General features: G+C 39.7%; 2 protein-coding genes across 19 annotated transcripts in view; one reads left to right on the top strand and one right to left on the bottom strand.

The window, feature by feature from the left end:
- Positions 1-20,727, top strand: part of unc-104 (kinesin family member unc-104) — a 30,514-nt gene extending 9,787 nt beyond the window's left edge. For 2 of the 18 annotated variants that reach the window (XM_018037127.2, XM_018037126.2), the window contains exons 2-30: positions 3,365-3,543; positions 3,989-4,071; positions 4,442-4,520; positions 4,797-5,142; positions 5,222-5,477; positions 5,747-5,749; positions 5,865-6,022; positions 6,196-6,335; positions 6,809-6,847; positions 8,451-8,585; positions 8,660-9,106; positions 9,416-9,618; positions 9,702-9,819; positions 10,482-10,654; positions 11,041-11,219; positions 11,614-11,751; positions 12,692-12,829; positions 12,914-13,032; positions 13,315-13,684; positions 13,747-13,837; positions 13,926-14,041; positions 14,103-14,643; positions 14,861-15,050; positions 15,490-15,737; positions 15,833-16,129; positions 16,410-16,700; positions 16,947-17,083; positions 17,167-17,268; positions 17,348-20,727. In XM_018037127.2, coding sequence (XP_017892616.1) covers positions 3,444-3,543; positions 3,989-4,071; positions 4,442-4,520; positions 4,797-5,142; positions 5,222-5,477; positions 5,747-5,749; positions 5,865-6,022; positions 6,196-6,335; positions 6,809-6,847; positions 8,451-8,585; positions 8,660-9,106; positions 9,416-9,618; positions 9,702-9,819; positions 10,482-10,654; positions 11,041-11,219; positions 11,614-11,751; positions 12,692-12,829; positions 12,914-13,032; positions 13,315-13,684; positions 13,747-13,837; positions 13,926-14,041; positions 14,103-14,643; positions 14,861-15,050; positions 15,490-15,737; positions 15,833-16,129; positions 16,410-16,700; positions 16,947-17,083; positions 17,167-17,268; positions 17,348-17,450 — 5,340 coding nt within the window. In that variant the 5' untranslated portion in view covers positions 3,365-3,443 and the 3' untranslated portion in view covers positions 17,451-20,727. The remainder of the gene's footprint in view (positions 1-3,364; positions 3,544-3,988; positions 4,072-4,441; positions 4,521-4,796; positions 5,143-5,221; positions 5,478-5,746; positions 5,750-5,864; positions 6,023-6,195; positions 6,336-6,808; positions 6,848-8,450; positions 8,586-8,659; positions 9,107-9,415; positions 9,619-9,701; positions 9,820-10,481; positions 10,655-11,040; positions 11,220-11,613; positions 11,752-12,691; positions 12,830-12,913; positions 13,033-13,314; positions 13,685-13,746; positions 13,838-13,925; positions 14,042-14,102; positions 14,644-14,860; positions 15,051-15,489; positions 15,738-15,832; positions 16,130-16,409; positions 16,701-16,946; positions 17,084-17,166; positions 17,269-17,347) is intronic. The other 16 variants (XM_018037129.2, XM_018037130.2, XM_018037128.2 and 13 more) reach the window with 16 other exon arrangements.
- A 76-nt stretch (positions 20,728-20,803) lies between these two features.
- On the bottom strand, positions 20,804-25,308 carry LOC108632493 (exportin-4). The gene is made up of 12 exons (XM_018037134.2): positions 25,134-25,308; positions 24,598-24,987; positions 24,254-24,527; positions 23,700-24,145; positions 23,362-23,614; positions 23,024-23,286; positions 22,435-22,883; positions 22,083-22,363; positions 21,829-22,013; positions 21,500-21,753; positions 21,191-21,419; positions 20,804-21,112 (listed from the first exon to the last, which is right to left on the bottom strand). Exons 1-12 carry the CDS (start codon positions 25,182-25,184, stop codon positions 20,819-20,821), a joined length of 3,369 nt encoding a protein of 1,122 aa, XP_017892623.1. The 5' UTR covers positions 25,185-25,308; the 3' UTR covers positions 20,804-20,818.
- Positions 25,309-25,836: the final 528 nt, after the last annotated feature.

The following is a 25,836-nucleotide window of genomic DNA, read 5'->3' on the forward strand; positions in this document are numbered from 1 at the left end:
TAATAACTGTTTTAATAGCCTAAGTTCTAGAAGTTCCACTGTTCTGGAAATATGACATCAGACCTAAAATTTGTATGGCTTATTTTTAGTTAAGGGCTCGTAGAACCTTAAGTAACGTTGGAGGTAAACATTGCTAAAGCTTAATTTAAATTTAGTTCACTTATGGTAATGTAGATATGGATCTATTTTTGCCGTTAACCGTCCTAATCGATAGCTGTGCAAAGAAGCTTAATGTTAATTACTAACTTGCTGATAGATACCGTTCGACGAAAGGAAGGATTTTTTTCTCGGAGCTAACAATTTCCAGGAATCTCTCAACGTACGTGGAACACTCATTTTTAGACCGCAGTATATACACCACGAATTCTTCGTACGTCCCATATTTCCCAGTTATAATTGATACCTCTCGGACAAAGACGTACGTTGCAATAATGAAGAATATTCAACAGATATGCTGTTCAGAATTATTTAGTTATTCAAACACGTCATTAAAATATGAGATTTTCTAAGCCAACGTTTCTACGTTTTAACGTGAATACGTTTTCGTATTTTAATGATAACTGAATACGGAGTGTCCCACAAAAAGGTTTACAGTGTTTGAATGTTAACAATAGAGAGAGTATTATAAACACTCTGATGCTGGAACTTTTTGTATCTGGATCTGCCATGATTACTGCTTGTTCGTTCATTTATTTTAAAGCCGATTATTATAAAAGCAAATTAGGCCGACGAGGAAGTGTCGAGATCCACCCACGTCTCCTGATGTAACACTGTTAGACTTCTTCCTGTGGAGAACATTGAGGAACACTGTCTACGCCACAAAACGACATACTCTGGTTGTGACGAGAGGAGATCATGACTGCCTGTGAATCCATTCCTATTGAAAACATATCATATGTTCGTCGATCTGTTCCACAGCGTTCCAGACGATGTACTTCTGCCAATGGAGGACATTTGGAACATTTTCAAAATTAGAACATCATCAGTAATATTTTGAACATCTTTGTGATTTAAAAAATCATATTTTTGTTATTTTAGTTCAAACAGTTTAAATCTCTTTGTAGAACACCCTGTATTCTGTCCAATGATGGATTTATAAATGTTACTTTTCGCACCGATGTTACGTAGATCTTTATGCTCGATCGGTCGATCCATAGGAAATATGCACCCGCAGAACGATTGCCTCGATTTAAGTCGGAGCTCGTAACATCGAGTGGATTACCGCAGTACTTGTGCTGCACACGGTCTCTTCAAGTGATTCGTGTCAGTGCGTAGTCAGCCGTGGCCGGTTGCGCTTTTTCCAACGGGACTATCGATTCTGATGATATCGTTAACTCCTATTTAAATCCTATTGGCAAATCATATTTTCAAAGTCCCCGTCGCGATTGTTTGTTTAACAAATGTGCGAGGATCATCGTGAAATTTTTATTACGCTTTCAAATTTTGAATATCTTCGATAATATTCAAATTGAAGCTTGTTAACATTCTTATTTTCCGGTTCATGAAACGCAGATGCATTATTTCACAGCTGCCACTGACGTAAATATCTTGGACAGAGTTGCGTCACATGAAAGGTTTTTCTTCGATCAGAACGCCGTTACTGTTAGGATTTTTATTTCGTAATCGGAATTCTGTAGAAGTCTTTCAATGCTTATCCATCGTTATTGTTCAAGAATTCGTTTTTCAATAGGAATATTTCTTTATATCTCGTTAAGAGAACTCGAATAGCTCTTGTAAAGTTTTTTTATTGAGCTTTATATTGGGTTGGCAACTAAGTGATTGCGGATTTTAAATAAGAAGTTTATCGACAAACTCCGCAATTATTTAGTTGCCAGCCCAATAAATAGACTACGAGTTCACGTAGGCGGAATTAGCTTTATTGTGCAAATTTCAAAGAGCCAGTGGTTCAAGCGGAATCAATTTAAAAAGATGGATCACAATATCCAATCACGAGGACTGCTGGTCTTAATTATAGTTCTCATCGTTTTTGAAAAGCGATCCGGAGCATCTTCTACTAGTAATAGTACGTTTACTCGCACTGTCAATTATCTGTTATTCTTCGGAATATTGAATTACAACGAGGTAGTCTTGAGTTTCCTTGCTCTCAATTCTCGATATCGATCGCACCATCGTGAGTCAAACTTTTACAGTTGCCTGAAGACAGTAACTCGCCCTAATCAAATATTGATAGGACCACATCGAAGTGTAAATTGTCATTACCTTCTAATTGAATCACTATACCGAATAATCGCTTCCGATGACAGATTTGAAATACGGAAACGAAAGCCTCTGATCAGACCGCAAAAACTCTCGAGGACTAATTTTACACGTAATACGCGCTCTTCCATGCAGCTGAATCGGCGCGATTGTAACAGAACGTCGATAAGCTCCTAGTAGAACGCGTCAGCTATTGAGCAGACGCTGCAGGACCAGTCGTTTAAAAATATACTTTTGTTAAAGGGTCGAACGGTTTTAAACACAATCCGTTAATCCCTGTTTCGCGGTTCGATGGACACGTTCATTCGGAATCTTTGTTAATAAATAAAATTAACCGGCGCGTGTGATTTTGTATCAAGCGTTCTGCAACAGTATATCTCAAATTGTATTACATGTACCACTGATGACGTTATTTTTGGTGGTACAATTTTAATACCTTAAAATGTATTATTTTTCCATTATAAATATTCCATTTGGTTTTATTATTCATTATTGTTCATTATAACTTTTGATTGTNCTTGGTCTACTAGTACGAATCGATATAATAATTCTATTATTTCATTAGATTTTTAACTGTTTTAATCAGATCTTGAAAATCGTTTTATCAGTGAAGAAATTAATCAGATTTACAGGTGGACTGTAATCCGTGCGCTCTTTTTGCTCGAGCGTTGATTGACGAGCTCGTTTGTCGATCGTTTCGAGAGCAGAAGGATAATTATCCACCGATCGACGAACCTTTTGTGAGGGTATCGATCTCTGGCACCGTGTCCACGGTGCACCAGTTACTCTCATTTGCGAGTAATCGACAGCGTCACGAAACTTAGCGCCGAGGCCCTGATCAGAGTTTAATTCAATATACCATAATAAACTCGATCAAACTTTTCCAATACAGGTCTTATCTCTTCGCGCGAACCTCGTTAACACTTCCACCGCAACAAGAAGTTGCTCTGTTACTTCTTCGGTCGTTGAAATTAAAAAATATGAAATCCAGATCGAGATTTGTTTTATGCATATTCTTTGTATTCGATGGATGTCCAATTCCGTAGTCTAATAATATAATGTATCGTTGAATAAAATAATGAGTGAAACGTATTCCCATTTTCTCAATTTTACTCTCATTTAATTTATTTGATTATTTTCTGTCCAGAGAAGCGAGAAGAAGGAAACGTTGATCGCCAGCACCGCCGCCGACGTGAATCCGACGCTGAATTAAAAACAGAAGGAAAATGTCGTCGGTAAAGGTGGCGGTGAGGGTACGGCCCTTCAACAATCGGGAGATCGTCCGCGAAGCACAATGCATCATCGAAATGACCGGCAACACTACTTGTAAGTAGAATTAATTTAATTCGTCCCGGCGACATTCGCTCGACACTCTTATTACTGATCGAGCTGCCTGCCTTGATTAAGATTTAGTTTTTAATTAAAAGCCTCGAGATAGGAAAACTCGGAAGTTTCTTCTAATTGCTGAATTAATACAGTGTCTGTTTGTTCCTGTTTGGATTCGTCGTTCAATCATCGTGATTGTGTTTGGACAACGTGAAGATACACACGGCGGAGACAGTTTATTTTAGTAGAAAGTACCAGAGAGAAAATTCTGTTCTCTACCTGTTTATAAAACTTCCCTCTTTTTCAGTTGATAATATAATTTTGCACTTCGGTTTCTCGAGAGATCTGTACGTTACGTGCGAGAAGAAAAATAAGGCTGCGCATAAGACGATTACTTCGGGTCTCCTTCTTGTATTATATCTATTTCCTTTGTTGCGTGTTACAGCGATATTGAACCCCAAGGCGCCGCCGGGCACCAAAGATGCGATCAAGAGTTTCAATTACGATTATTCCTATTTTTCCATGGACGTGAGTACTACTTCATCGTTATTAATTAAATCCCTTATTCGAAAATAACTCACTGGTTCAGAATTAATCGATTATTTCCTATGAAGCTTTTATTTAAGGTCACTGATCGATAGCGCTTGCCATTAAACGAATACTGACTCGTGTAACACTTCATAGATCGCTGCGCATTAATTTTGTCTACTCCTCGAGCATACATATTTAACTATTGTTAATATACTTGAATTGTTATGGAAAATAAAATAAAACTTTGTTAAAAAAAAATTATTTTTAAATAATTATTTAACTGAAACAAATGGAAGTCGAAGCTGAAAACCAGTAATTCATTTGAGTATTGGGAACAGATAATAAATGTACAAATTGTTCTTTATAGCCGAACGATGGAAATTATTCTTCGCAACTAATGGTCTACAAAGATATCGGCGAAGAGATGCTGGAGCATGCTTTCGAGGGTAAGCCCGTTACCAAATGTCAGATTCTTCAGACACCGTGGAACCCGGAATTCTCCCATACCGCAGAATTTACATCTAGTAACTGATACGCATTCCGTGCGGACAGGAATTGGCATACATTCATTCACACATTCCCGACACATATTCAGTAATCGTGGGCCGTAGACAAATATTTAAAATTCGAGACTCCCCGTTGCTTCGCCTCTTCTAAAAATAAATTATAATTAATGGCACGATTCGCTTATCAATGAAACGTTGGAAAATCATTGTTCGTAGGATACAATGTCTGTATATTCGCGTACGGGCAAACCGGTGCCGGTAAATCGTACACGATGATGGGCAAGCAGGAAGAGGGTCAAGAGGGGATAATACCACAAATTTGCAAGGACCTCTTTAGAAAAATCAGCCGCAATTCAAACGAGTGCCTCAAGTATTCGGTGGAAGTCAGTTACATGGAAATATATTGCGAGAGGGTGCGGGATTTATTGAATCCTAAGAACAAAGGGAACCTCCGGGTTCGGGAGCACCCTTTGCTCGGGCCATACGTCGAGGACCTGTCGAAATTAGCGGTGATGTCCTATCAAGATATTCACGATCTCATCGATGAAGGCAACAAAGCAAGGTGAACAGTGGAAAGAAAACAAGACAAACAGTGATCGAAGTTATGTCACAGGCGAAACAATGGATTGATGAAATTTCAGAACGGTGGCAGCGACGAACATGAATGAGACGTCTAGCAGATCTCACGCCGTGTTCACGATATTCTTCACGCAGCAGAAGCAGGACTCAGCGACTGGGTTGGTCACAGAAAAAGTGAGCAAGATCTCGTTGGTCGACTTGGCCGGTTCCGAAAGGGCTGACTCGACCGGGGCTAAGGGCACGAGGCTAAAAGAAGGTGCCAACATTAATAAAAGCTTGACTACCCTCGGGAAAGTGATCAGTGCCCTAGCAGAAATCGTAAGTAAACTCCTCACATAAATTATTCTCAGGAAAAAAAAATAGTCGTGCACATTGTTATTAAAAATGCGAGGTACGAAACGATAGCTAGAGAAGACAAGCTTCTTACTATACGAAATGATCGCGTGACTAACAAACGTTCGTGTGCATGTTACACTCTCCGATATGAAAGTTGCACAATTTCAACCTTGCAAAATTGCCGAGATATTCTCAGAACTTTAAATCCGTACTTTTGTCTATTCTGCTGCCCTTTTATTGTGGATTCGTAGGCGGTAAGTTCTCGCATCCAAACAAGAATTATATAACCGACTATTCATTTCAATCTGCTTTTACATACGTGTTCGTAATTGTTGTTTTGAATAAAAATATTTTTGTCTACGTGTTCAGGCGACTAAAAAGAAGAAGAAGGCTGATTTCATTCCGTACAGAGACTCCGTTCTAACGTGGCTGCTGCGGGAGAATCTCGGTGGTAATTCGAAGACAGCGATGATTGCGGCAGTCAGTCCGGCAGACATCAATTACGATGAGACTCTCTCCACTCTACGGTATAATCATTCACCCTCTAATTATTCCCATTTATTATCAATCAATTTTTCTCCGAAACTCAGGCATCGTCAGGAACAAAGCTTCTAAGAATTATTTTTTAAAAAGAATGCAATTGTCTCATTTCTGAAAATAATTTACAATATTTTTTCGTCTATGTTTTGATAAATAATAGATACGCGGACAGAGCGAAGCAGATTGTTTGCAAGGCGGTTGTCAACGAAGACGCGAACGCGAAACTTATCCGGGAGCTCAAAGAGGAGATTCAGAAGCTACGGGAGTTGTTGAAACAAGAGGGTATTGACGTGCAAGAAGGTGAGCGAGCTTATTTCGTTGTACTCATTCGACGATTTCAGAGAATGACGCTCCTCTCTCTATGCAATACCCGCGTGACTCAGGCATGTGCAAATAATATTTCGTATTCGATTAATACGACTTGTCAATGATAGCGATCATACCGGGCTCCTGACAATATTAAACGATTTGCATGTGTCTGATATAATTAGTCAAAGTCATCCCTTACATATTTCTACTAATGATACCTCGTACTGGCCTTCTTCAAATATGTAAAACGTTTCAATTAAAGGAATAAATATTTAAAGAGAACGAAGGCGATAATGAATAAATATTGCGGGAAGAGGGCAGGCGATGGTTGAAAGAAAATAAGGCGAGAACGGGAAAGTAATGAAAATGGGGAATGAGAAGTTGTGCGAGAGTAGCGCGCGGTAGACGAGTTACACTATTTACATAGTACATTTTTTTGTTTGTTTCCCCTGTGCTTGACGTAGGGCCAGATGGCAAAGTCACATATGAAAAGAAAGAACCTAGTAAGTAAAATCACAAGACAATCCACACAGCGAAAAGAAACATTAATTAAAAGCCGAGGCGATCGATCACTATTCTGCGCCTGATTCTTTGAACGTCCGCTTAATTCACGGCCAAGTGCATAATGCGTGTCATCTGTCTGTCTCGTCGACGTGTAGACACGGACTGCTCGTTACGTGGGAGAAGAGCCTGGTCGAGAAATCAAAGAGAACAATCATTTCTGTTGGACACTTCTCCCTGTCTATTACAGCAGCGTGACAAATGAATCGAGAACAAAAAATGTATTACGCCAAATGTTAATGACTGTATATAAAAAAAGCGCTGATGAAACACAGTGAGGATTGTCCTGGAGAATCATTTTTTAATTCTGAAGGAGACAAGCGTTCCACAGAAGTTCTTCTCTTTCATTTCTCGATTACGTTTATCTCGTAAGATATGAGTAGTCTATGATTACGTGTCGACGATCTGTCTGTCTACCTTATTTCTATCTCTGTGTTCTTGTCGATTCCCAACAGAATTCTCTTTACATTTTGCTTCGCGTGAATCGCATTTTTCCTTTAATATACATGTACTCCGTGGTAACCAGCAGCCCGTTGATCATACCATTGTCCCCTGTCTCTCGTAGAGGTAATTAGAGCAGCTTTTTGCGTTTTGAGACGAGATGCTTCTCATTAAGAAAACAGGCAATCAACGACCGATTGTATGCAGTTCGATTTGAAACTAAAAATTGTAACCTCGACCTCCTGTTGCCAGAATAATCATTTTCTAAGCGACTACTCGAATTTCATGTTCATTTGAAGAAATCTTATTAGCTTCTCTTCTTCCAACTACGTATTATACAAATGATTAAGCGACGGACGTCCACGTGTCCTCAGGCTTCATAGTTGTATCAGAAATCCTCTCCACGTATTGTTTGCCTCGCTTATTACCCACTTAGATCCATCACTTTGCTCCCGAATAAGCCTAAAGATATTGCATGGCACTCGATAATCGACAAGTTGAACGCATCTCGGACGCAGTGACACGCGAGCACCGTTCGTTTAGACATGAGAAAATCGATCGAGTTTTGCCGACTATATACGTAGTTGACTAGCATTATTTGATTCAGCGCTGCCGCTTGACTTGCATAAATATGTACAGATATCTGTTTTTACAATACCTACGAGTAATACATACATTGTTCATCACACCTATGATATTTCCATATGAAATGTGGTACTTCAGTTCTATAATTTCATTTTCAATCTTGCCTAGAAAACTACATTCTATGCGATGAACAAAATATCGGTAATTTTTAAATCCCTTGACACTTAACTGTACTTAACGAGCAATCTTGAGTTTTCTTTGACTGCTATGCGACCAGACACAGCATAACAGCATTTTTCGTATCGAACAAGAGATCTAAATCAGATACGTTATAGTTCCATCGTAACACGGATCGCGGTATAGGTCTTTGGAAAATGTTCTCTTTCACTTACGCCACCGCTTTAGTTATGGCTTTTGATGTTACCGAGACCGCGTGTTACATCCCTTGGCTGACTCGCCACACTCCGGATTCAAATCTCTTCTCTTCCGTCACCGAATTCGATCTTCTTTGTCCCGTAGGAGACGAAATCGTACGCGCGACCAAGCGCGAGGATGACGTGAAGGAAGTCCGACCTAGGATCCCGTCTCACACCACGTCTACTTTAGCCGAAGAAGCAGTGGATCAACTTCAAGCTTCAGAGAAACTAATAGCAGGTAAATATCAACTGGTAATAAGAAATTCAACTGTTAATTAAAGATCAAATATTAATCAATGAATTAATTTGTAGAACTGAACGAGACTTGGGAAGAGAAGCTGAAACGAACTGAACTGATTCGTTTACAACGCGAGGCGGTGTTCGCCGAGATGGGAGTAGCTGTGAAAGAAGACGGTGTCACGGTCGGGGTCTTCTCTCCAAAGAAGACACCCCACTTGGTGAATCTGAATGAAGATCCGCTGATGTCCGAATGTTTGATTTACTACATCAAGGACGGATTCACGCGTATCGGCAGCGCCGAAGCTAACATCCCGCAAGACATTCAGCTGTGCGGTCCTCATATATTGAGCGAGCACTGCGTGTTCGATAATCACGACGGCGTCATTACTTTGATCCCGAAGAAGGGCGCGTTAATTTACGTGAATGGTCGCGAGGTCATCGAACCGATCATACTGAAAACCGGATCTCGTGTGATTTTGGGAAAGAATCACGTATTCAGATTCAATCATCCTGATCAAGGTGAGTTCGTCGACGATTGACTACATTGATACAAGTTTGCAATATCCGCTACATGTTTCTTATAGAATTTCTCATGGCAAAAACGAATCCGAAAATAGAAATGCTCTATCACCGTTTCCGGTTTTTGTAAAAATGTTTCGGGAAAATGAGGTATTACATGTTTCTGCGCGTCAGACATGTTTGAGCAATCCTGTTTGTGGATTTATTTTTGTCACGTTCTATAAGAATCACGAAGTGATCGCTAGAAAATGAAGAAGTTCTTTTTGTTGGACTGTGTTATAAAAGTTTAACGGTGAATCGAATGTGTAGTTCGCGAGCGACGAGAGAAAGGGTCGCCCGCCGAAACCCCTGGAAACGGAGAGACGGTCGATTGGAACTTCGCCCAGATCGAGTTGCTGGAGAAGCAGGGAATCGATCTGAAGGCTGAGATGGAGAAGATACTTCTTGTTATGGAAGAACAGTTCCGTAAGGAGAAGGAAGAAGCGGATCAATTGTTCGAAGAGCAGAGAAAGGTATGACATCTTGAAGTGTAATCAATATTTTACGTAACGATCGATGCACGTTACGTGATGTGAGCGGTTTCGTTTTTCTATAGAGCTACGAGGCTCGTATAGACGCGTTGCAAAGGCAAGTCGAAGAGCAGAGCATGACGATGTCGATGTACAGCAGCTACACGCCAGAAGACTTCAACAACATCGAGGAGGATATCTTCGGTGAGTATACGTATTGAATGAATTATTTCCGAAGAAATAGCATATTTATTAATAGACTAGGGATCTTTATACAAAATGAACTGTGTATAATGTAGAAAATGAAATCTACATTTCTACTGCATTTTAAAATTCACAATATTCTTTATGGATGGACAATGAATGAATTATGTATATCTTTCTATAAATGCCTGAAATTCGCAGTCTGTTTACGAAGTGAACTATTTCTTCTAGTTATAATAACTCATGGGACATTTATATTTCACAATATTTTAAGCGGTAGTATACAATATAGATCGTCCTACTCCTCTCGTTAAAAGCTTGGAATTTGTAATGGGTTTCGTTTATCTTTTCTTCCGGTTACAAATTCTATCTGTGCAAGACGATCAGATGGTGGCACGTGACGAATATTTTCTGAATGCCTATTTTATCGTTCGATTATCTTGCGATGCACGCATGTGGTTTAACTGGCAATGGCAATACTTTTCTACTTTGTTGCTCTTGGAATTATTATTATCGATACACTCTTCATATTTTATTGGAAACGATAAATGATCATCTGATCGTGGGCGGAACAGCATTGTCTCCTTTTAACGAAGGAATCGGCGTCCACGAAACTGCTTGGCTTCTCTGACTGTTTTGCCTGGTAATGGCTTGCATTTCAGTCAACCCCTTGTTTGACGCAGAGAGCAACTGGACCGAGAGAGAGTTCCAGCTGGCCGCTTGGGCCTTCCGCAAGTGGAAGTACCATCAGTTCACAAGTCTTCGGGACGATCTATGGGGCAACGCTATATTCCTCAAAGAAGCTAACGCTATTTCTGTCGAACTCAAAAAGAAGGTACATCCGTAATTCATCCGCCGATTGAATTTCACAAAAATTCAGATCTTTATCGAAACCACATTTTTTCATCGTGCCAAATAAACGTTCAATAATTTCAAATCAGTCACGAACGCTCTTTTCAACATACTTTGAGTTACTGAAAGTTGAAAATGTTCAAAGATCTTTCCTAATTTCGTACCGCCTTTTTGACGTTCTACGAATTTATATTACAATAATTAAATAAACAGTTGTTTCTTTATTCTTTTTTTGAACCGTTTATCTATTTTGTGTCTAGCAATTATTTCTATAATTTTTCACCGATTACGCGGCATTCTTTGTATTGTTTCAGGAGATTAAAAGTGTACTGGTATTACATACTAAATAATGCGATCTACACTTTATAGGTACAATTCCAATTTACTTTGCTCACGGACACACTTTACTCGCCGCTTCCCTCGGACCTTCTACCCGCGGCAGATGACGAAGAAGAGGAGGAGAGGCCATTCCCGCGCACGATAGTCGCGGTCGAGGTTCAAGACACAAAGAACGGCGCGACGCATTATTGGACCCTCGATAAACTCAGGTTCGTCAATTTCTTTCATTCTCCGCAATTTTTACATTACCATTTGTATAAACAGGGTGGGTGAGTTATATAAATTGCTCTAATCATCAGTAAACAGCGAGGAACAAGACAGAATCAGCAAATGCACTTGTTTACGTATTAATATCAATGAATATAATAACCGTTTCCTGTTTATTTCCGTGAAATCGTCGCTAATTTTTCCTTATCGATTATCGTGATTGAAATATCGGTTCTCTTGCCCATTTTTGTGTCCCCCTGTTCGTAATGTTAAAACTCGTCGCGCGGGTGAACCAAGGGCCATTAAATTCACTGCTTTTTAATGAGACACGAGCTTGGATTTTGGAAAACGAAAGCACGGATACACTCACGCAAGTTAATACGTGTTGACTTGTAGACAACGCTTGGAGTTGATGCGACACGTGTACAACGAGGACTCGAGCCCCAGCACTCCGGAGGCCAAAGAGGATATATTCCAATGTCTAACCGCCTACTCTAATCCGAAGTTCTCGCTCGCAAATCTTTTGCCTTCGAGGTTGGTGCTCGAACGCGTGAGACTCTTTCCTCTTTATCGTCGCACGCTTCTCGCCCATCCTCTCTCATTTCTTTCTCCTACTTTCTGTCAAGCCTTCTTTATACTTAACAGATGTCTGCCTAAAACGTTGATTTCCCTCTCTTCGCTGTCTCTCGAACTCAACGATCCTACCTTTCTGTTATTTTAATTAATTGTAATTTGCTTTGCGATTGTGCTGAGTTCGTCAAGATGTATCTATCAAGGATCTCTGCATGGCCAACCATGTTCCGTCCTTCAATAATAATCGTGACTCGATTTATCCTCTCGTAATTAGTAAAAAAATCGAAAAGTACGTTTAAAATCGACTTGAATACTTGAGAGCGATTCTCTTTACTATCGTTCTAGATTTTACATTGAACTGGAAATGGGAAAATAGTATTGAAGAACTGAAATTTATAAGTAAAGATTGATTTCTTTTGTGCAGAATTCAGTTCTCTCGCTGAACACGTGAACTCCTTGCAGCTGAAATTCTTTGACACCCTCGCTTCGTGTTTATATATCATCGTGCACGTGCCATTACGATTACGAATACTCGAATCGAACCAAAACGAGCACGTAGTAGACTCTAGTTGTAGGAACACGTATCTCTTCAATCTGTTCACTACACCACTGTAGTTCTACTTAAAACAAAAAATACAGGGACAGCAATAATGTGATAAGAAGTCGTTCGAAGTTTACTCTGAATTGATCTTTCTTAAATTCTTATGTCCCTTTATTTGAACATCTGCAAAATTGACACCACAGGATTTCTGAATACATTCGAACACGCATCACACAGTATAAATGTGAACGTACATACGGCGAGTGTCCTTCACTGTGCTTCTCGACAATGTTCGACTACGTCTAAAAAGGACTGAATAGATTGATTCAGAGACTGGATATGTTCGTTTGATTTGCGTAGACAAAGACTCGAACTGATGCGAGAAATGTATCACAACGAGGCTGAACTGTCCCCAACATCCCCGGATTTCAACATCGAGTCGATCACTGGCGGCGATCCATTTTACGACCGTTTCCCATGGTTCCGAATGGTTGGCAGGTTTGTAAATAAATAAATCAAATCGAAGTATGAACAGGAAAGCTTTCCGGACATAATGGGAATTAATAAGATTTCTGTTCATAGATCGTTCGTCTATCTGAGCAATCTTATGTATCCGGTGCCGTTGATCCACAAAGTAGCGATAGTCAACGAAAAGGGAGACGTGAAAGGCTACTTGCGCGTGGCCGTACAGGCCGTTGTTGGTACGTAATTAGTGTCTTTACATTTCTTATTTAATTCCATTATAAATTAGCGAAGCACCTCGGATAGACCGCGGATTTTTATGCAAAATAAAATATTTACAAGCTTAAAGGATTTGTTTTAAACAACAGTTTTCTCTATCATTTAGATATTGCAATATGTGCTCTGTTTTCAGCCTTTGTAGTTTCTGAATATTAATTTCTCTTATAAATCCATAATATCCGCGGTCTGCTAATAAAAAAAAGATGCCGGCGTAGGATTTTCGTAACGAACCCTTGTTCCAGAAGAGGAAAACAGCGAATATTCAAGCGGCGTCCGGCAATCCGCTCGAATTTCCTTCGAGGACGACTTGTTCGGCAATCACAAACAGAACAAGCGTAATACCTTACTGACACAGACTCTGGAAAAGAATCGGCAAATTTTGTTGCACGAGGAACGCGTCGTCGAGGGTCACAACGAACAGAAAGAGACGAAGGAAGAGGACGATATCGGGGATGCGGACAGCGGCAAGGGAGACAGCTCGGTCTCCAGCGACATGAAGGATGAAGAACTTCCCGATCATCTGCAACTCGGCTCCGAGTTCACGTTTAGAGTGACCGTACTGCAGGCAATGGGCATATGTACCGAATATGCTGACATATTTTGCCAGTTCAAGTACGTACAACTTTACTGATAAAGATATTCCATGATCGAACTAATGGATAATTGTTATACAGTTTCTTACACCGTCACGACGAAGCATTCTCAACAGAGCCAGTGAAGAATACAGGGAAAGGAAACCCGCCGGGATTCTATCACGTGCAAAATGTGAGAAATGACCGGAGATTACTGTATATTCGAATACAACTCACGTATCTGAATTTACTATTTTACTATTTTACTATTTTTTATATAGATCACGGTTACTGTCACGAAATCCTTCTTGGAATACTTGAAGACCCAACCGATCGTCTTCGAAGTGTTTGGACACTACCAGCAGCATCCTCTGCATAAAGATGCCAAACTCGAATAGTAAGTATATAACAACTATTCTAATCCGGATCGCGTTGCAACTGAACGTTTCATCTAACAGCGTGAGACAACCACCGAAGAGAATGCTTCCGCCATCCATACCGATCAGTCAGCCCGTGCGCTCGCCGAAATTCGGGAGCGTTTTACCGTCACCGAGTACGTCGCACGTGCACGCGAAATACGACGTGCTGGTGTGGTTCGAAATCTGCGAATTGGCGCCGAACGGCGAGTACGTGCCGTCGGTGGTCGACCACAGCGACGATTTACCCTGTCGGGGACTATTCTTGCTACATCAGGGAATTCAACGTCGTATCCGAATCACCATTGTCCACGAACCAGCTTCTGAGCTCCGATGGAAGGACGTGAGGGAATTAGTCGTCGGGCGTATTAGAAATACGCCGGAACCGGAAGAAGAGGACAACGATTCATCGGTACTCTCGTTAGGTCTTTTCCCTGGAGAATATCTCGAAGTACCAGGCGACGACAGGACCATGTTTAGATTCGAAGCTGCATGGGACAGCTCTCTTCACAATTCCGTGTTACTCAACCGAGTGACGGCATACGGAGAACAGATCTTCATGACAATTTCCGCGTATCTTGAGGTACGTATCTTCTCAATTTAAGTTTCATCTCCCACTAATATTCATATCCACTTAAAAACTGAATAAATTTTTACTTTTTCACTCAGGTGTCTAATACAAAGTAACATATTTTTTGTATATGATATTAGAACAGTTATTCAGTCTTGAAATGTGTCCGAATATTAATGAGATTGATTGTATATTCAATGAACATTGTATTTAATGACGATGATTTTAGTTGGAAAATTGCGGAAGACCCGCGATTATCACAAAGGACCTGAGCATGATAATCTACGGCAGAGACGCCCGAGTTGGGCCGCGTTCTCTGAAGCACTTGTTCAGCGGAACTTACCGCAATCAGGAAGCGAACAGGCTCAGCGGTGTTTACGAGCTGGTCCTGCGTCGTTCTTCGGAAGCAGGTAGCCCAGGTTTGTCTTGCTACCCTTAGCGTAGACCCCTCTTCATCCCTTCCCATCCTTATTGATATAATAGTCGCATCGTACCGCTTGTAGAACATACATGTACCGAATTCCGCCGTTACGTAATCGCTTAATAAATAGGCCGCAACGTTCGCAAATGACTATTATATCATGCTGTTAACGAATTGGCAGTTATCTACGTTGTGTTTTATCCTTTGTTAAATTGAAAAATGAAAACTAACTTCTTTCTAACTCGACCAAATCTAAACGCACTTACCGACCAAAATTGCGGAACAGAAAAAGATATTTCGCATACTTTGATTCATAATTACATAACGCTAACGATTCGTTCGTGTTTCCTAATTCTTGTCGATAAGTGTACGCACATTTTCTGTCGTTTCACTCTTCATACGTTCGGTACCTACTCCACTCTCAATTGTTTTCGCAGGAGTTCAAAGGCGGCAACGACGAGTATTGGACACTAGTTCCACGTACGTCAGAGGGGAAGAGAATCTCCACGGATGGAGACCCCGGGGCGACAGTCTAATATTCGACCATCAATGGGAGTTAGAGAAGCTCACGAGATTAGAAGAGGTGGAAAGAGTCAGACACACGTTGCTGTTACGAGAGAAACTAGGCATCGACAAGGTCTTGTTCTGCAACAAACTGTCGCACGATTTCACGAAGAGCGAGAAGGTAAAATGATTTACCAAAATCATTCGGTCCCTGCATGTATATTTCCAGTAAGAGATCAAGTATAGGGAGCGAATCCTTTGCATTTGTTTGCCTAGGAGGTTTGTAATATGATGGCGAAGGCGACGAACGAACCGCACGCCAGCCCGGTCAAGTTGAAGCGCTCGACGAGTAAAGACGTGTACGAGCCTTGGGAGATGACCGACCGGGAAAAGGAACTAGCCACCAAATACATTAAACTCATTCAAGGCCGTATCCCGAGCAAAGAACCGCTTCTAATGTCCGACGTATCGCCCGGCGAGGACACTGATATGTCGACGTCGATGATGTCCTCGGTGATATCGTCCTCGTCTCAAGAGTCAGTATACGAGAGAGCTAGCGATTACTTAGAGCAGGTAACCCTCCCTGCATGCCTGAGTGCTCCTGCTAGTAGCGGTTGTCCACGCTTCGCATATTAATGAACATAGATATGTGTACGTTATCTCAACGAGAAACGGTACTAAGAAGGATTAAATCTCACGCAAATTCGTAGTTGCGCTTCCGGCGCGATCAGCTTTTCCGCGCGAACGTATCGCTTTCTGTCTCTACCGATGGTAGGGCATAATTCGAGTTAAAGACAACCGCCGGTGCGATTGGGAACACACGGTCAGGGTGATGCTGGAGTGTTACTTGCAGGCCGCTGGTATAATAGTATGGAGCAGGTCTAAGTCGTGCATCCTTAGGTTAAGCTCACCGGAAAGGGCTAGACTGCAGGAACTGCAGGAGAGCATACTGGCAAGCGAGTCGGCTAACAATCAAACGTGTAGCATCGCGCCGGCCCCGTTGGGATCCTCCTCGCCGTCGAAGGAGAATTTGGTACTCTACGTGCCGGAAGTTGAGGAGATTCGTATCAGTCCGGTGATCGCCAGGAAAGGATACCTGAACGTTCTCGAGCATAAGACGAACGGCTGGAAGAAACGCTGGGTGGTACGTATTTAGATTTACGTAATGCCCTCAGAATTTAGAGAAACAGTGAAGTCTGTAAATACATAGATTTCAAAATTGAGTAATTTTTTTAATATTGGATTTGACGAAATAATTTTTGTGGTAGAGAGATTAGTTTACTGTACGATTATACAGGATTTTATCTATTTATGGAAAAATTGTATTGAATCGTTAATTGTTAATGCGACAATTAAAGTGACTGCAATATTATTTGTTGTTATTTATTAGGCTGTGCGACGACCGTACGTTTTAATCTTCCGAGAGGAAAAGGACCCGGTAGAAAGAGCTCTCATTAATTTAGCTACTGCTCAAGTTGAATATTCGGAAGATCAGTTAGCTATGGTGAAAGTACCAAACACCTTCAGGTAAATTATTTATAATACAATTCCATTTACTAACCCATTAGCTGGTTCAACGAGACATTCAGACAAATTTTTGCTTTTTTCAGCGTCGTTACAAAGCATCGAGGCTACTTGTTGCAAACTTTAGGGGACAAAGAAGTTTACGACTGGCTGTACGCTATTAATCCTCTTCTCGCTGGTCAAATCAGGTGCGTATACTCCAAGATATTCATAAAGTGATGAACGATCAAAAAAGAACGAGCGAAACACATGTGGGGATTGTTACAGGTCGAAGTTAGCACGCAAAGGACCGGTATCCACGAATCTAAACAACGCTTCGCCTGTTGGTCTGACCCCGTCGGTGGATCAACAATCGAATCAAAATAAGTGAGTGGCCGACGCGTTGGCCGAGGTAACGAGTGCCATTTCGAAAGCCTCCGAGAAGATACTATGCTGGTCGCACTCGGCCCTCGAGTCCCACGATCTCTGTAGCTTTCGATTTTCGGTAGTCTTCGATTATTAAACAAAACAAGCAAAAAAAGTCTCGGCAAAAAAAGCGTACTATATGTATACATCGATTGGCTACCAAGCGTCGATAGCCGACGTTTAATTATCTCGCGGCATATGATTTAATTAATCGTCAGCCCCTTCACTCCTGTCGATCGAACAGACAAATACAAAGAGAAGTAATTTTCGGCGAACAATACGGAGGGAGAATCATTATCGATGTTCGAATTGCATTGAAATCGTTACTTTCGAATCGCGGGCTCCTCTTCCATGATCTCTCCGTGCGTTTCGCGACACGAAACGTTATCAAACGTCGACGAGGTAATCTCTGTATGCGAGCCCGCGACACCGCTCTCAACACTTATTTCGATACTTCTCAATATCTAGTCGGTCGAGCGATTCTTTTAAGCGTGAAACGCGTATGGCGAGGCGAGGAACGTGTTTATGCCTAAATAAAACATTCCTAAGACGATCATAGAAAACGAGGCACTTGTAGGTATATTCATTAAACGCGAAGACGCGGTGCGAGAGGACGGAAGAAAGAATGGGCGAGGACGAGCTTAGGCGACTGTAGCGTTATGTTACGAGGTTTGCGTGTTCATGCTTGGGAGAGCGAAAGGGGGAGACCAAGAAAGGGTGCGATTTCGAACGAATTCAACCCGGTAATCGTTGAACTATTCATTGTTACCATAATATGTTTTTGTAATTACATTTGTCACGTCGAAATAATTTCTTCTCTCTCTTGTTTCGTGTTGCTCTAAAATATTCTGAATACTTGAGCCACAGTACTGTTCTCGACGCTGTAGACTCGTATTCGTACGAGCTGACCGAGGAAAACGTCTATCTGAAATCTTAGCGCAACACGGACGACTTTCAGTATTATTTAGATATTATTTTTTAATTTATTTCTAGTATAAACGTTCGTTCATCTATGAATATTATATTCTGGTCGCCTCGATATATTTTTCTTAATTTATTTAGTTACATTCCGATTTTTTATCGAGAGGTCACAGGAGAGACGATTACCGCCGGGACGAGAAACACGAGGCGGATTATTTTCTCTGTCATTTATACGCGGTGGTCCATGCGAAAGCGCGCCCCGCTTCTGTTACCGTTTTTGCTTAATAACTGTTGTAGAATCTAATAGTTTTATTTTGTTAAACGACGACACGCGAATCGGCGAGATACGAGGAACCGTGAACGATCGAACGAGTTGTACGCTCTCGGCGCTTTTAACCCTTTGAAGCAAACATTTAAACGAAGCGATGCGTATGCAATTTCCTTTTTAAACACCGCCACTGTGTCATTGATCGGTTCGATTATCATTATGTTAAACTCTTTTGTATAGTAGCGATTCGAATGTAATTATACTAGTTCCCGGCCGAGGAAGGGGATAATTTGTAAATTGGAATTGCGAACGCATTTACGTGACATCGTTAAATAGATGTATATGTATATTTAGTAGTCCGAAACTTGACTCGCATAATTGCAATACGGTTTGAGGATGGAACGGTATCTATCTCGATATTTATACCGGGGGTGATGATAAATTTAATTTCAGGAAAAATACTGTCTCCAGGTGCAACTTATGGACAATATACTACCATGACAAAATTAATTATAATTTCACTATCGCCCCTAATTGTAATTAAATCTAATAATTAGCAATTCCACTGAGACAGTCGGAACGCTGGAGGAAGCTAGTCATGTTTAACTCATCCGCCTAGTACGTGTAAACGTTGAAAAGTGCAATAATGGTTTCTAAAGCTAAACAATGTATCAATGTTTAACCGATTGATTTACAGCGGTTCAGTGTCGGCTAAATTATTGTTATTTATGTTTAATGCGATGTAATAAAGAGATTCGAGATCCTAAATAAAATTAGGAATGATAGAATCCGTGTAACATAAATATAATAAGAGATATGCAACGTTCGTAATTACCCATGAAGGCAACCATAAATAATATTTGATGAAATCTGAATTGAATTACGCAAAGGATGTACTCTCGATGTATCGCTATTTTTTAAGACGTTCGTTATATTCTACAGGTATAATTGTACTTTGACAGAAGCTAGAATTAAAAAGTGTAGATTTTACGTAACGCGCTTTTACACGAAGTAAAAGGATGAAAGTGGACGCGCGCCGCTACACTTTTCTTTTTTCCAACGTGCATAGAACGGAGATTTATAAAACTGTGCAGAGGAATATAACACGCACGTACAATATAAATACGTAATATGCGTATAACAAATATATACCGAGTATTACTTCTTACGATGCATACCATTTATATTCGAATGTGTTGTTTGAGTATACCGTTCGTTTGTTACACTTATATATATATATATATATATAGACGATAATTAAAATTGTGCATATGAATAAAGGTGAAGCAAGAATAAGAGGAGAGAGGAAACTGTTGCTTCAGGGGGTTAAATTCACGTTAATTTATTATTAATGTTCGAGGAGCGGAGGAGGAAAAATGGGAACCAAGAAATTACGTAAATAAAAGTGGACCGAGGAGGACAGCGGGCGTCGCGGATAGAAATGCGGACACGCCGTCGGTAAGATTTAATGATCATTGTTGTTATTAGAGATCGAAATACGAGATTAAAAAAGGAAAGGAAGAGACGAGGAGGCGGGAGAAACGGAAGAGTTGAAAGAGAAAACGGGAGAGAATGGAGAAGCGCGCCCGAGAGAACGAGAGAGAGTGAGCGAAAGGGATAGCGCGAAAGAACATGTTAGCTTATATATAAATATATATATATACCTTATACAGATAAAGTATATTATATAAATGATATATAAATAAATTTAATATTACCGTAAGGATTTTGTCAAACGTCAAGGATCATCGTGGTCGCACGAAGTAAGGGTTACGATGATTTCAATCTGTACCAAGTATGTAAGTTCATCTACTTGTTTGTAAGGTAAACACTAAAGAAGACTCTATTGCTAAAAAAAAGGAAACCAGAAACATTTTCGTTTACGGTCGTTTGCTATGAGAACATGCATCGATGCAGTAACTTGTATTTATTATTGTTATTAACATTAACTATTATTATTATTATTATTATTATTATTCGATTTTTCGCTAGGCTCACTGTAAGTGGTAACGTGTAATAAATCGGTCAATAAAAAGCTTACATGCTTAACGAATTCATTCTATAGACGTACCTGTACTTTGAAACTGGAGACTAGGAACATGAAAGATGATAATAATAATGATCGAGCGTCATCTTAAGTTGTTTTATTTAATCATAAAACAACCCCTTACATTGCAAATGAACTCGTTGAGACTGTAAAAAACGTCAAAATACACGTTCGCCCGTCGATTTGCGTGCAACTCTACATCCCGCACCAATTTTGTAAAAGCATTGGCTAGTCTTTCCACGATCTGTTGATCTGTTTGAGTCGATAGAATGTTCTGTACAATTTTATTGTACTCGTCTCGATAGCAACGTATCAAATTAAAAAGTGGCAGGCTGACGTCGTCGACGAAATCCGAATTGACTTGTTGCGTTAAAATAACGTTGATCAGCGACTGTCGAAAAACGAGACGAGGTATTACGATACGAGTTTTCTAATACACAATTACAATTAAGCTCCAGTAGCAACTTACATTCAAGAACGGTGCCATAACTTGGATTTGCGGACGGTTATCTTTAAGATTTCGTAATATCTCCTGCGTCAAACTGTCGATCGCACAGCAACATATTGAAAACACTTCTGAACCGAACGAGAATAAGCCTAACTCGATCGACGCCAGAAGCGGCTGCAATATTTTCGGAGGGAAGCTGAATACTTGTCGTGCGTGCATCCTACAGAGAGATTGTATCATTTGAAAATAGCTGAAAAAAATAGGTTTTATTTCGATTAAAGTAACTTAAACCGAGATTTTGCTTGTGCTTTAAGGCACGGGGAGACTTACCACACGCATAAACTGGGAAATTTTAATAAATCCGTAGTCATCATAGGCATAATTATAGTCAAACTATGTAAAAACACCGATTCATCTTCGAATATACTCTCGTACAGAAGATTGGTGGACAATTTCAATAATAACAATATATCCTCGTAACTATTATCTTCTGCTGTCGTGTCGACAGTTAATCGATTACTATTCCAACGTCTATAATTTTGTATTGTGCTCAGAAATATCTCAGAAATTTCTGCAGTTTCACTCTAGAAAAGTGCAAAAACTTGAAGTGACAATGCAGTAGCAATAAACACGTAAATAAATTTCGATTAATTACCAACCTGGTCTAATCTGCGAAGTACTGGTGCTGGTTCCCTCGTACATTCGTAAAGCAACTCCAAAATTAATTCTACGACTTCCTGGTAATTATGATACAAGGATAATAAATGCGGCAGTTGCCGTAATACAGGTTGCAAATATCGATACATAGTGCCTGCTTTGGACCCTTGTGCGCCCTGCGCTACACCTAAATATCAAAGGCTACGATTATTACTTTTCAAACATTTCCAGTGAGAACGGATTACAAATGTTTTACCAATGAAACATTCTAAAATATCTATCACTCGGAGTTTAATGTTCTCTTGTTGATATATTTGCAAAAACTTGTCGTTTGAAGTGATTTGTTTAAATCTATCCAACAACGGTTGTAGAGACTCCGCCGTATAAGATTCGTCTATACTCTTTTTAAGAGTAACTGCAATTTGGACCACTGCTTGCATCAGACCTCTTCTAACTGTTTGCGGAAAATCAAGGTGCTCGTTTATAGCCAAATTTACGATGCGCCTAAACCGTTCCGCCTTTAATACGTAATTAGCTCTGAAAAATATATTTCCGTTAAGCGTATTGTCTACAGTAGAAGATTTTGCAGGTTCTTTCTACGGACTCACTTCTCTCTGGTTTTAACAAGCGATGTTAACAGGTACATAGTCTCTTCCATTACCGCCGGCTCGCTTTTAAAAGCGTTAATATTCAATTCGATCTTTTCTAAAAGAAAGTCGATGAACCAACACGCGCCGGGCGTATCTTCGCTGAAGGTCTGTGCAGCCGCTAAAGATTTTATGTCGCTACACGCATAGAGTTCATAATCTGGTAGGAGATAATGCTCCGACGTTCTATGCAAGAACCAGATTAGCGTGCGACTTAATTCGGGGCTTAATATGCTGTCCAGTCGAACGGACATCGCAGTTCTCTCTATGGAACACAGCCGACAAATGTCTGCGATCAAACGAATTACATGATCTACCGATTCTATCGAAATATTCATAGGTGGTGAAACGTACTCCGACAATGCCAAGTACTGTGACGTAGCGTTCATGTCAACTTTTCCTTGTTGCACCTTAAAAACAAATTTGGCTGCTTATTAATTAATCTCTTCAATGGAACACGTGAGACGTTTGATGCATCGATGTAAAATGAAGCTGCAATCTATACTATTTGTAGCGTCTTGCTTTTCACTTTCACTTGTAATTTACATACCTGTTCTATGCCGTATTCCACTATTTCTGAAGGTATTATGCTAACTTCACCACGAGATTCCACGCCAATTACATTACCTATCATAAGGATTAGCCAATATAAATCCTCGTATAATCTAGACATGGAATCGTTCTCCATTGCGTTCAACGATTCTCTCTGCTCCATCGATCTGTTTAAATTCTCACGTAATTTCGAAGTACGATCTTCTATCAACTGTGCCAATAATGGGAGAGTGTAACTTGGTATTTGCCTACCAAACGTTGCTGAAATGAAAAATTTATTGTACGCATCAAAGGGTGTTAACAATGCAAATAACAGCATGCATGTGCAAAATTTACCGATCATTTTTAAAGGTCCCTTGAACTTCATTCCGTCCACATCGTCGTCCTCTGTTTCCTCTTTTTGTAGAACAATATTTCTAACACCTTCCGGAGGTGATAAATGACACCGAAGATACGTATCGAACATGTACATATGCGACTGAGAGAATGTTTGTTTAAGGGATTCGGGAAGACCAGCACGTAAAATATAGAACCATGTAGTGAACAAAATATCTATAGCCTCTGTATATAAATATTCATCGGTGTCCGACTACAACGAATCAAATCGTTTTTAATAATATCATAATTACATCTTTAGGGGAGATCGATTCTCGACTAAAATTACTGTGACTTACTGATTCTTCTTGAGCTGCGAGCTCCAGGAACGAACAAGTTAATCGCGACAGTTGTTCCATAAATGATTTCAACATATTTTCCGGATAGGAACCATAGATTCGTTTTTCTTTAAATAGATTGTTCGTTATATTGGCGATACCGCTTGCTTCTTCGTCAATGATTTCAATGCTCGTCACGAGTTTCAAGAATCTATCCAAGTAGCTAATGTAATATTGCACCACCCTTTCGTCGGATAACACGTCGTCGTGAATGTTGACCATTTGTATCAAACAAGTTCTCACGTGATGAGCTAATTGTAGATTCCCTCGTATTTTCCAGTACAATGTAAATACTAAATCTAATACTTCAGGGGTCAACATTATATCCCGCCATTGTTTGTCCAGTCTCAAAACTTTATAGACTATAGACAAGGGGGATTGGCTCGTGATGACACTCATTACAAATTGTGCAATGGAGTTAAGGAAATAAAATAAGATTAAATTTGACAAAGAACAAATTGCGAATGAAGTAAATACATCAAACTGCTGAAATTTCGATTTATAAAAAAGGATATTTTGACCTTTCGGACGAAAGAATTGCCATGTAAATACGTTCTCCAAGATCGGTAATAAATGTTTCAGCAATGCTATACTGTCATCTTGCAAATCCTTCTTAATCAATTCATTGATTATTCGAATGCAAAAGCTAAAAATTCTTCTCAAGTCATGAGTCTCAAACAGTTTCTTTTCGTTCACTTGATCTGCGAACGATAAACCTATATATGAGGATTTCGAGTTGATCGCATATTGCTGAAGCAAAGCAGAAATAAGGTTGCATCCAAGAATTTTCTGAAAATGTTGCAGACCATTGTAGCATATGATGTTATAAGACCTAGCAGACTTAATTGACTTTACTTACTTTTGGCAAATCACCAGTTATAATTAAATTCTCGACTTCTCCTAATATCTGCTGCCTTGCCTGTCCAGAATCATTCATGCTCCCCTTTTCTATTATAATTGCAATAACTTGCAATATAGATGCTTTCACATATGGGGGCAAGTTTTGTCTGTTTATAACATAACGTAGCAGGTAATCCCTTAACGAGGAAATATCTGTTTGCGACAATTGCTGCCATTCGTGTATCAATGCTATTCTTATTAAGCCAACAGTTTCGAAAAGAATATAATCGTTCGTATTGGTCTCTAAAATTTGGCTACAAAGCTCGTATGGTGATCGAAGTTTTCGAAAATTTAGGAAAACATCTTCCGCAGTTCGACGTTGCTCTGAAGAAATTAAATTTGGTGGTGCCTAAAAAGATAATACGGATACAACAGAGCATAGTATACAAAAATTGAATTACATTTTATACAAGAAAATTCAGAAACTTCACTAAATGTTGATGTAAACCATCACAAAAGAGAGGTTAATGAATCCTTTAGTAAACGCAAACTTACCAAGATTACTTGTGCAGCCTTTTCTAATTCTCTTATCAATTCTCCTGCCATTTGTGCGCAAATAAATATTTATTTATCGTTCTGTATAATAAAATTGACAACCCTCCCCGATCCCATCAACACAACAGACACAACACTATACAATAATAATAATACGGAATATCCCCTCCATCCAAGTTCTTACTCCCCCGCCGCCATCACACCAACGAGCCGACTCCAACACTGCTCCAACGCCTGGTTATATGTATATTTCGAACGGACAATGTATATGTAAATGCATTTGTAACATATTTTTATAATTTTTATTGATTGTTAAATTTGAAGATTGTCACGTACAATCGATGCATGTGCGAATTTTTACATGTAGGAAACTTAATATAATAATACAATGTAATATATTGTAAGATCGTTATACATAATTATTCAAAAAGATTAAGAAAAAATGATTCAAACTATTGTATACAAATAGTGTAGCCGGTATTATAATTTGTACCACCGAGGCTAAGGAGTCTCTTTGGCTTTGAACGTTGTTGTTCGTACACCTATTTCTCCTTCACCCGGCGGATGTCGAAAACGTAAGTTATATTGTAACACGTGTAAAATTAATTTAAAATCAATTTGCTCTATAATAATGTGAAAACTAATATCGCAAACATCCCCGTTTTTTATTTTATTTTATAATCAAAGATTAAACGTTTAATTT

Source organism: Ceratina calcarata, unplaced genomic scaffold, assembly GCF_001652005.2.
Source record: "Ceratina calcarata isolate Rehan_Ccalc_2016 unplaced genomic scaffold, ASM165200v1 scaffold157, whole genome shotgun sequence".
NCBI lineage: Eukaryota > Metazoa > Arthropoda > Insecta > Hymenoptera > Apidae > Ceratina > Ceratina calcarata.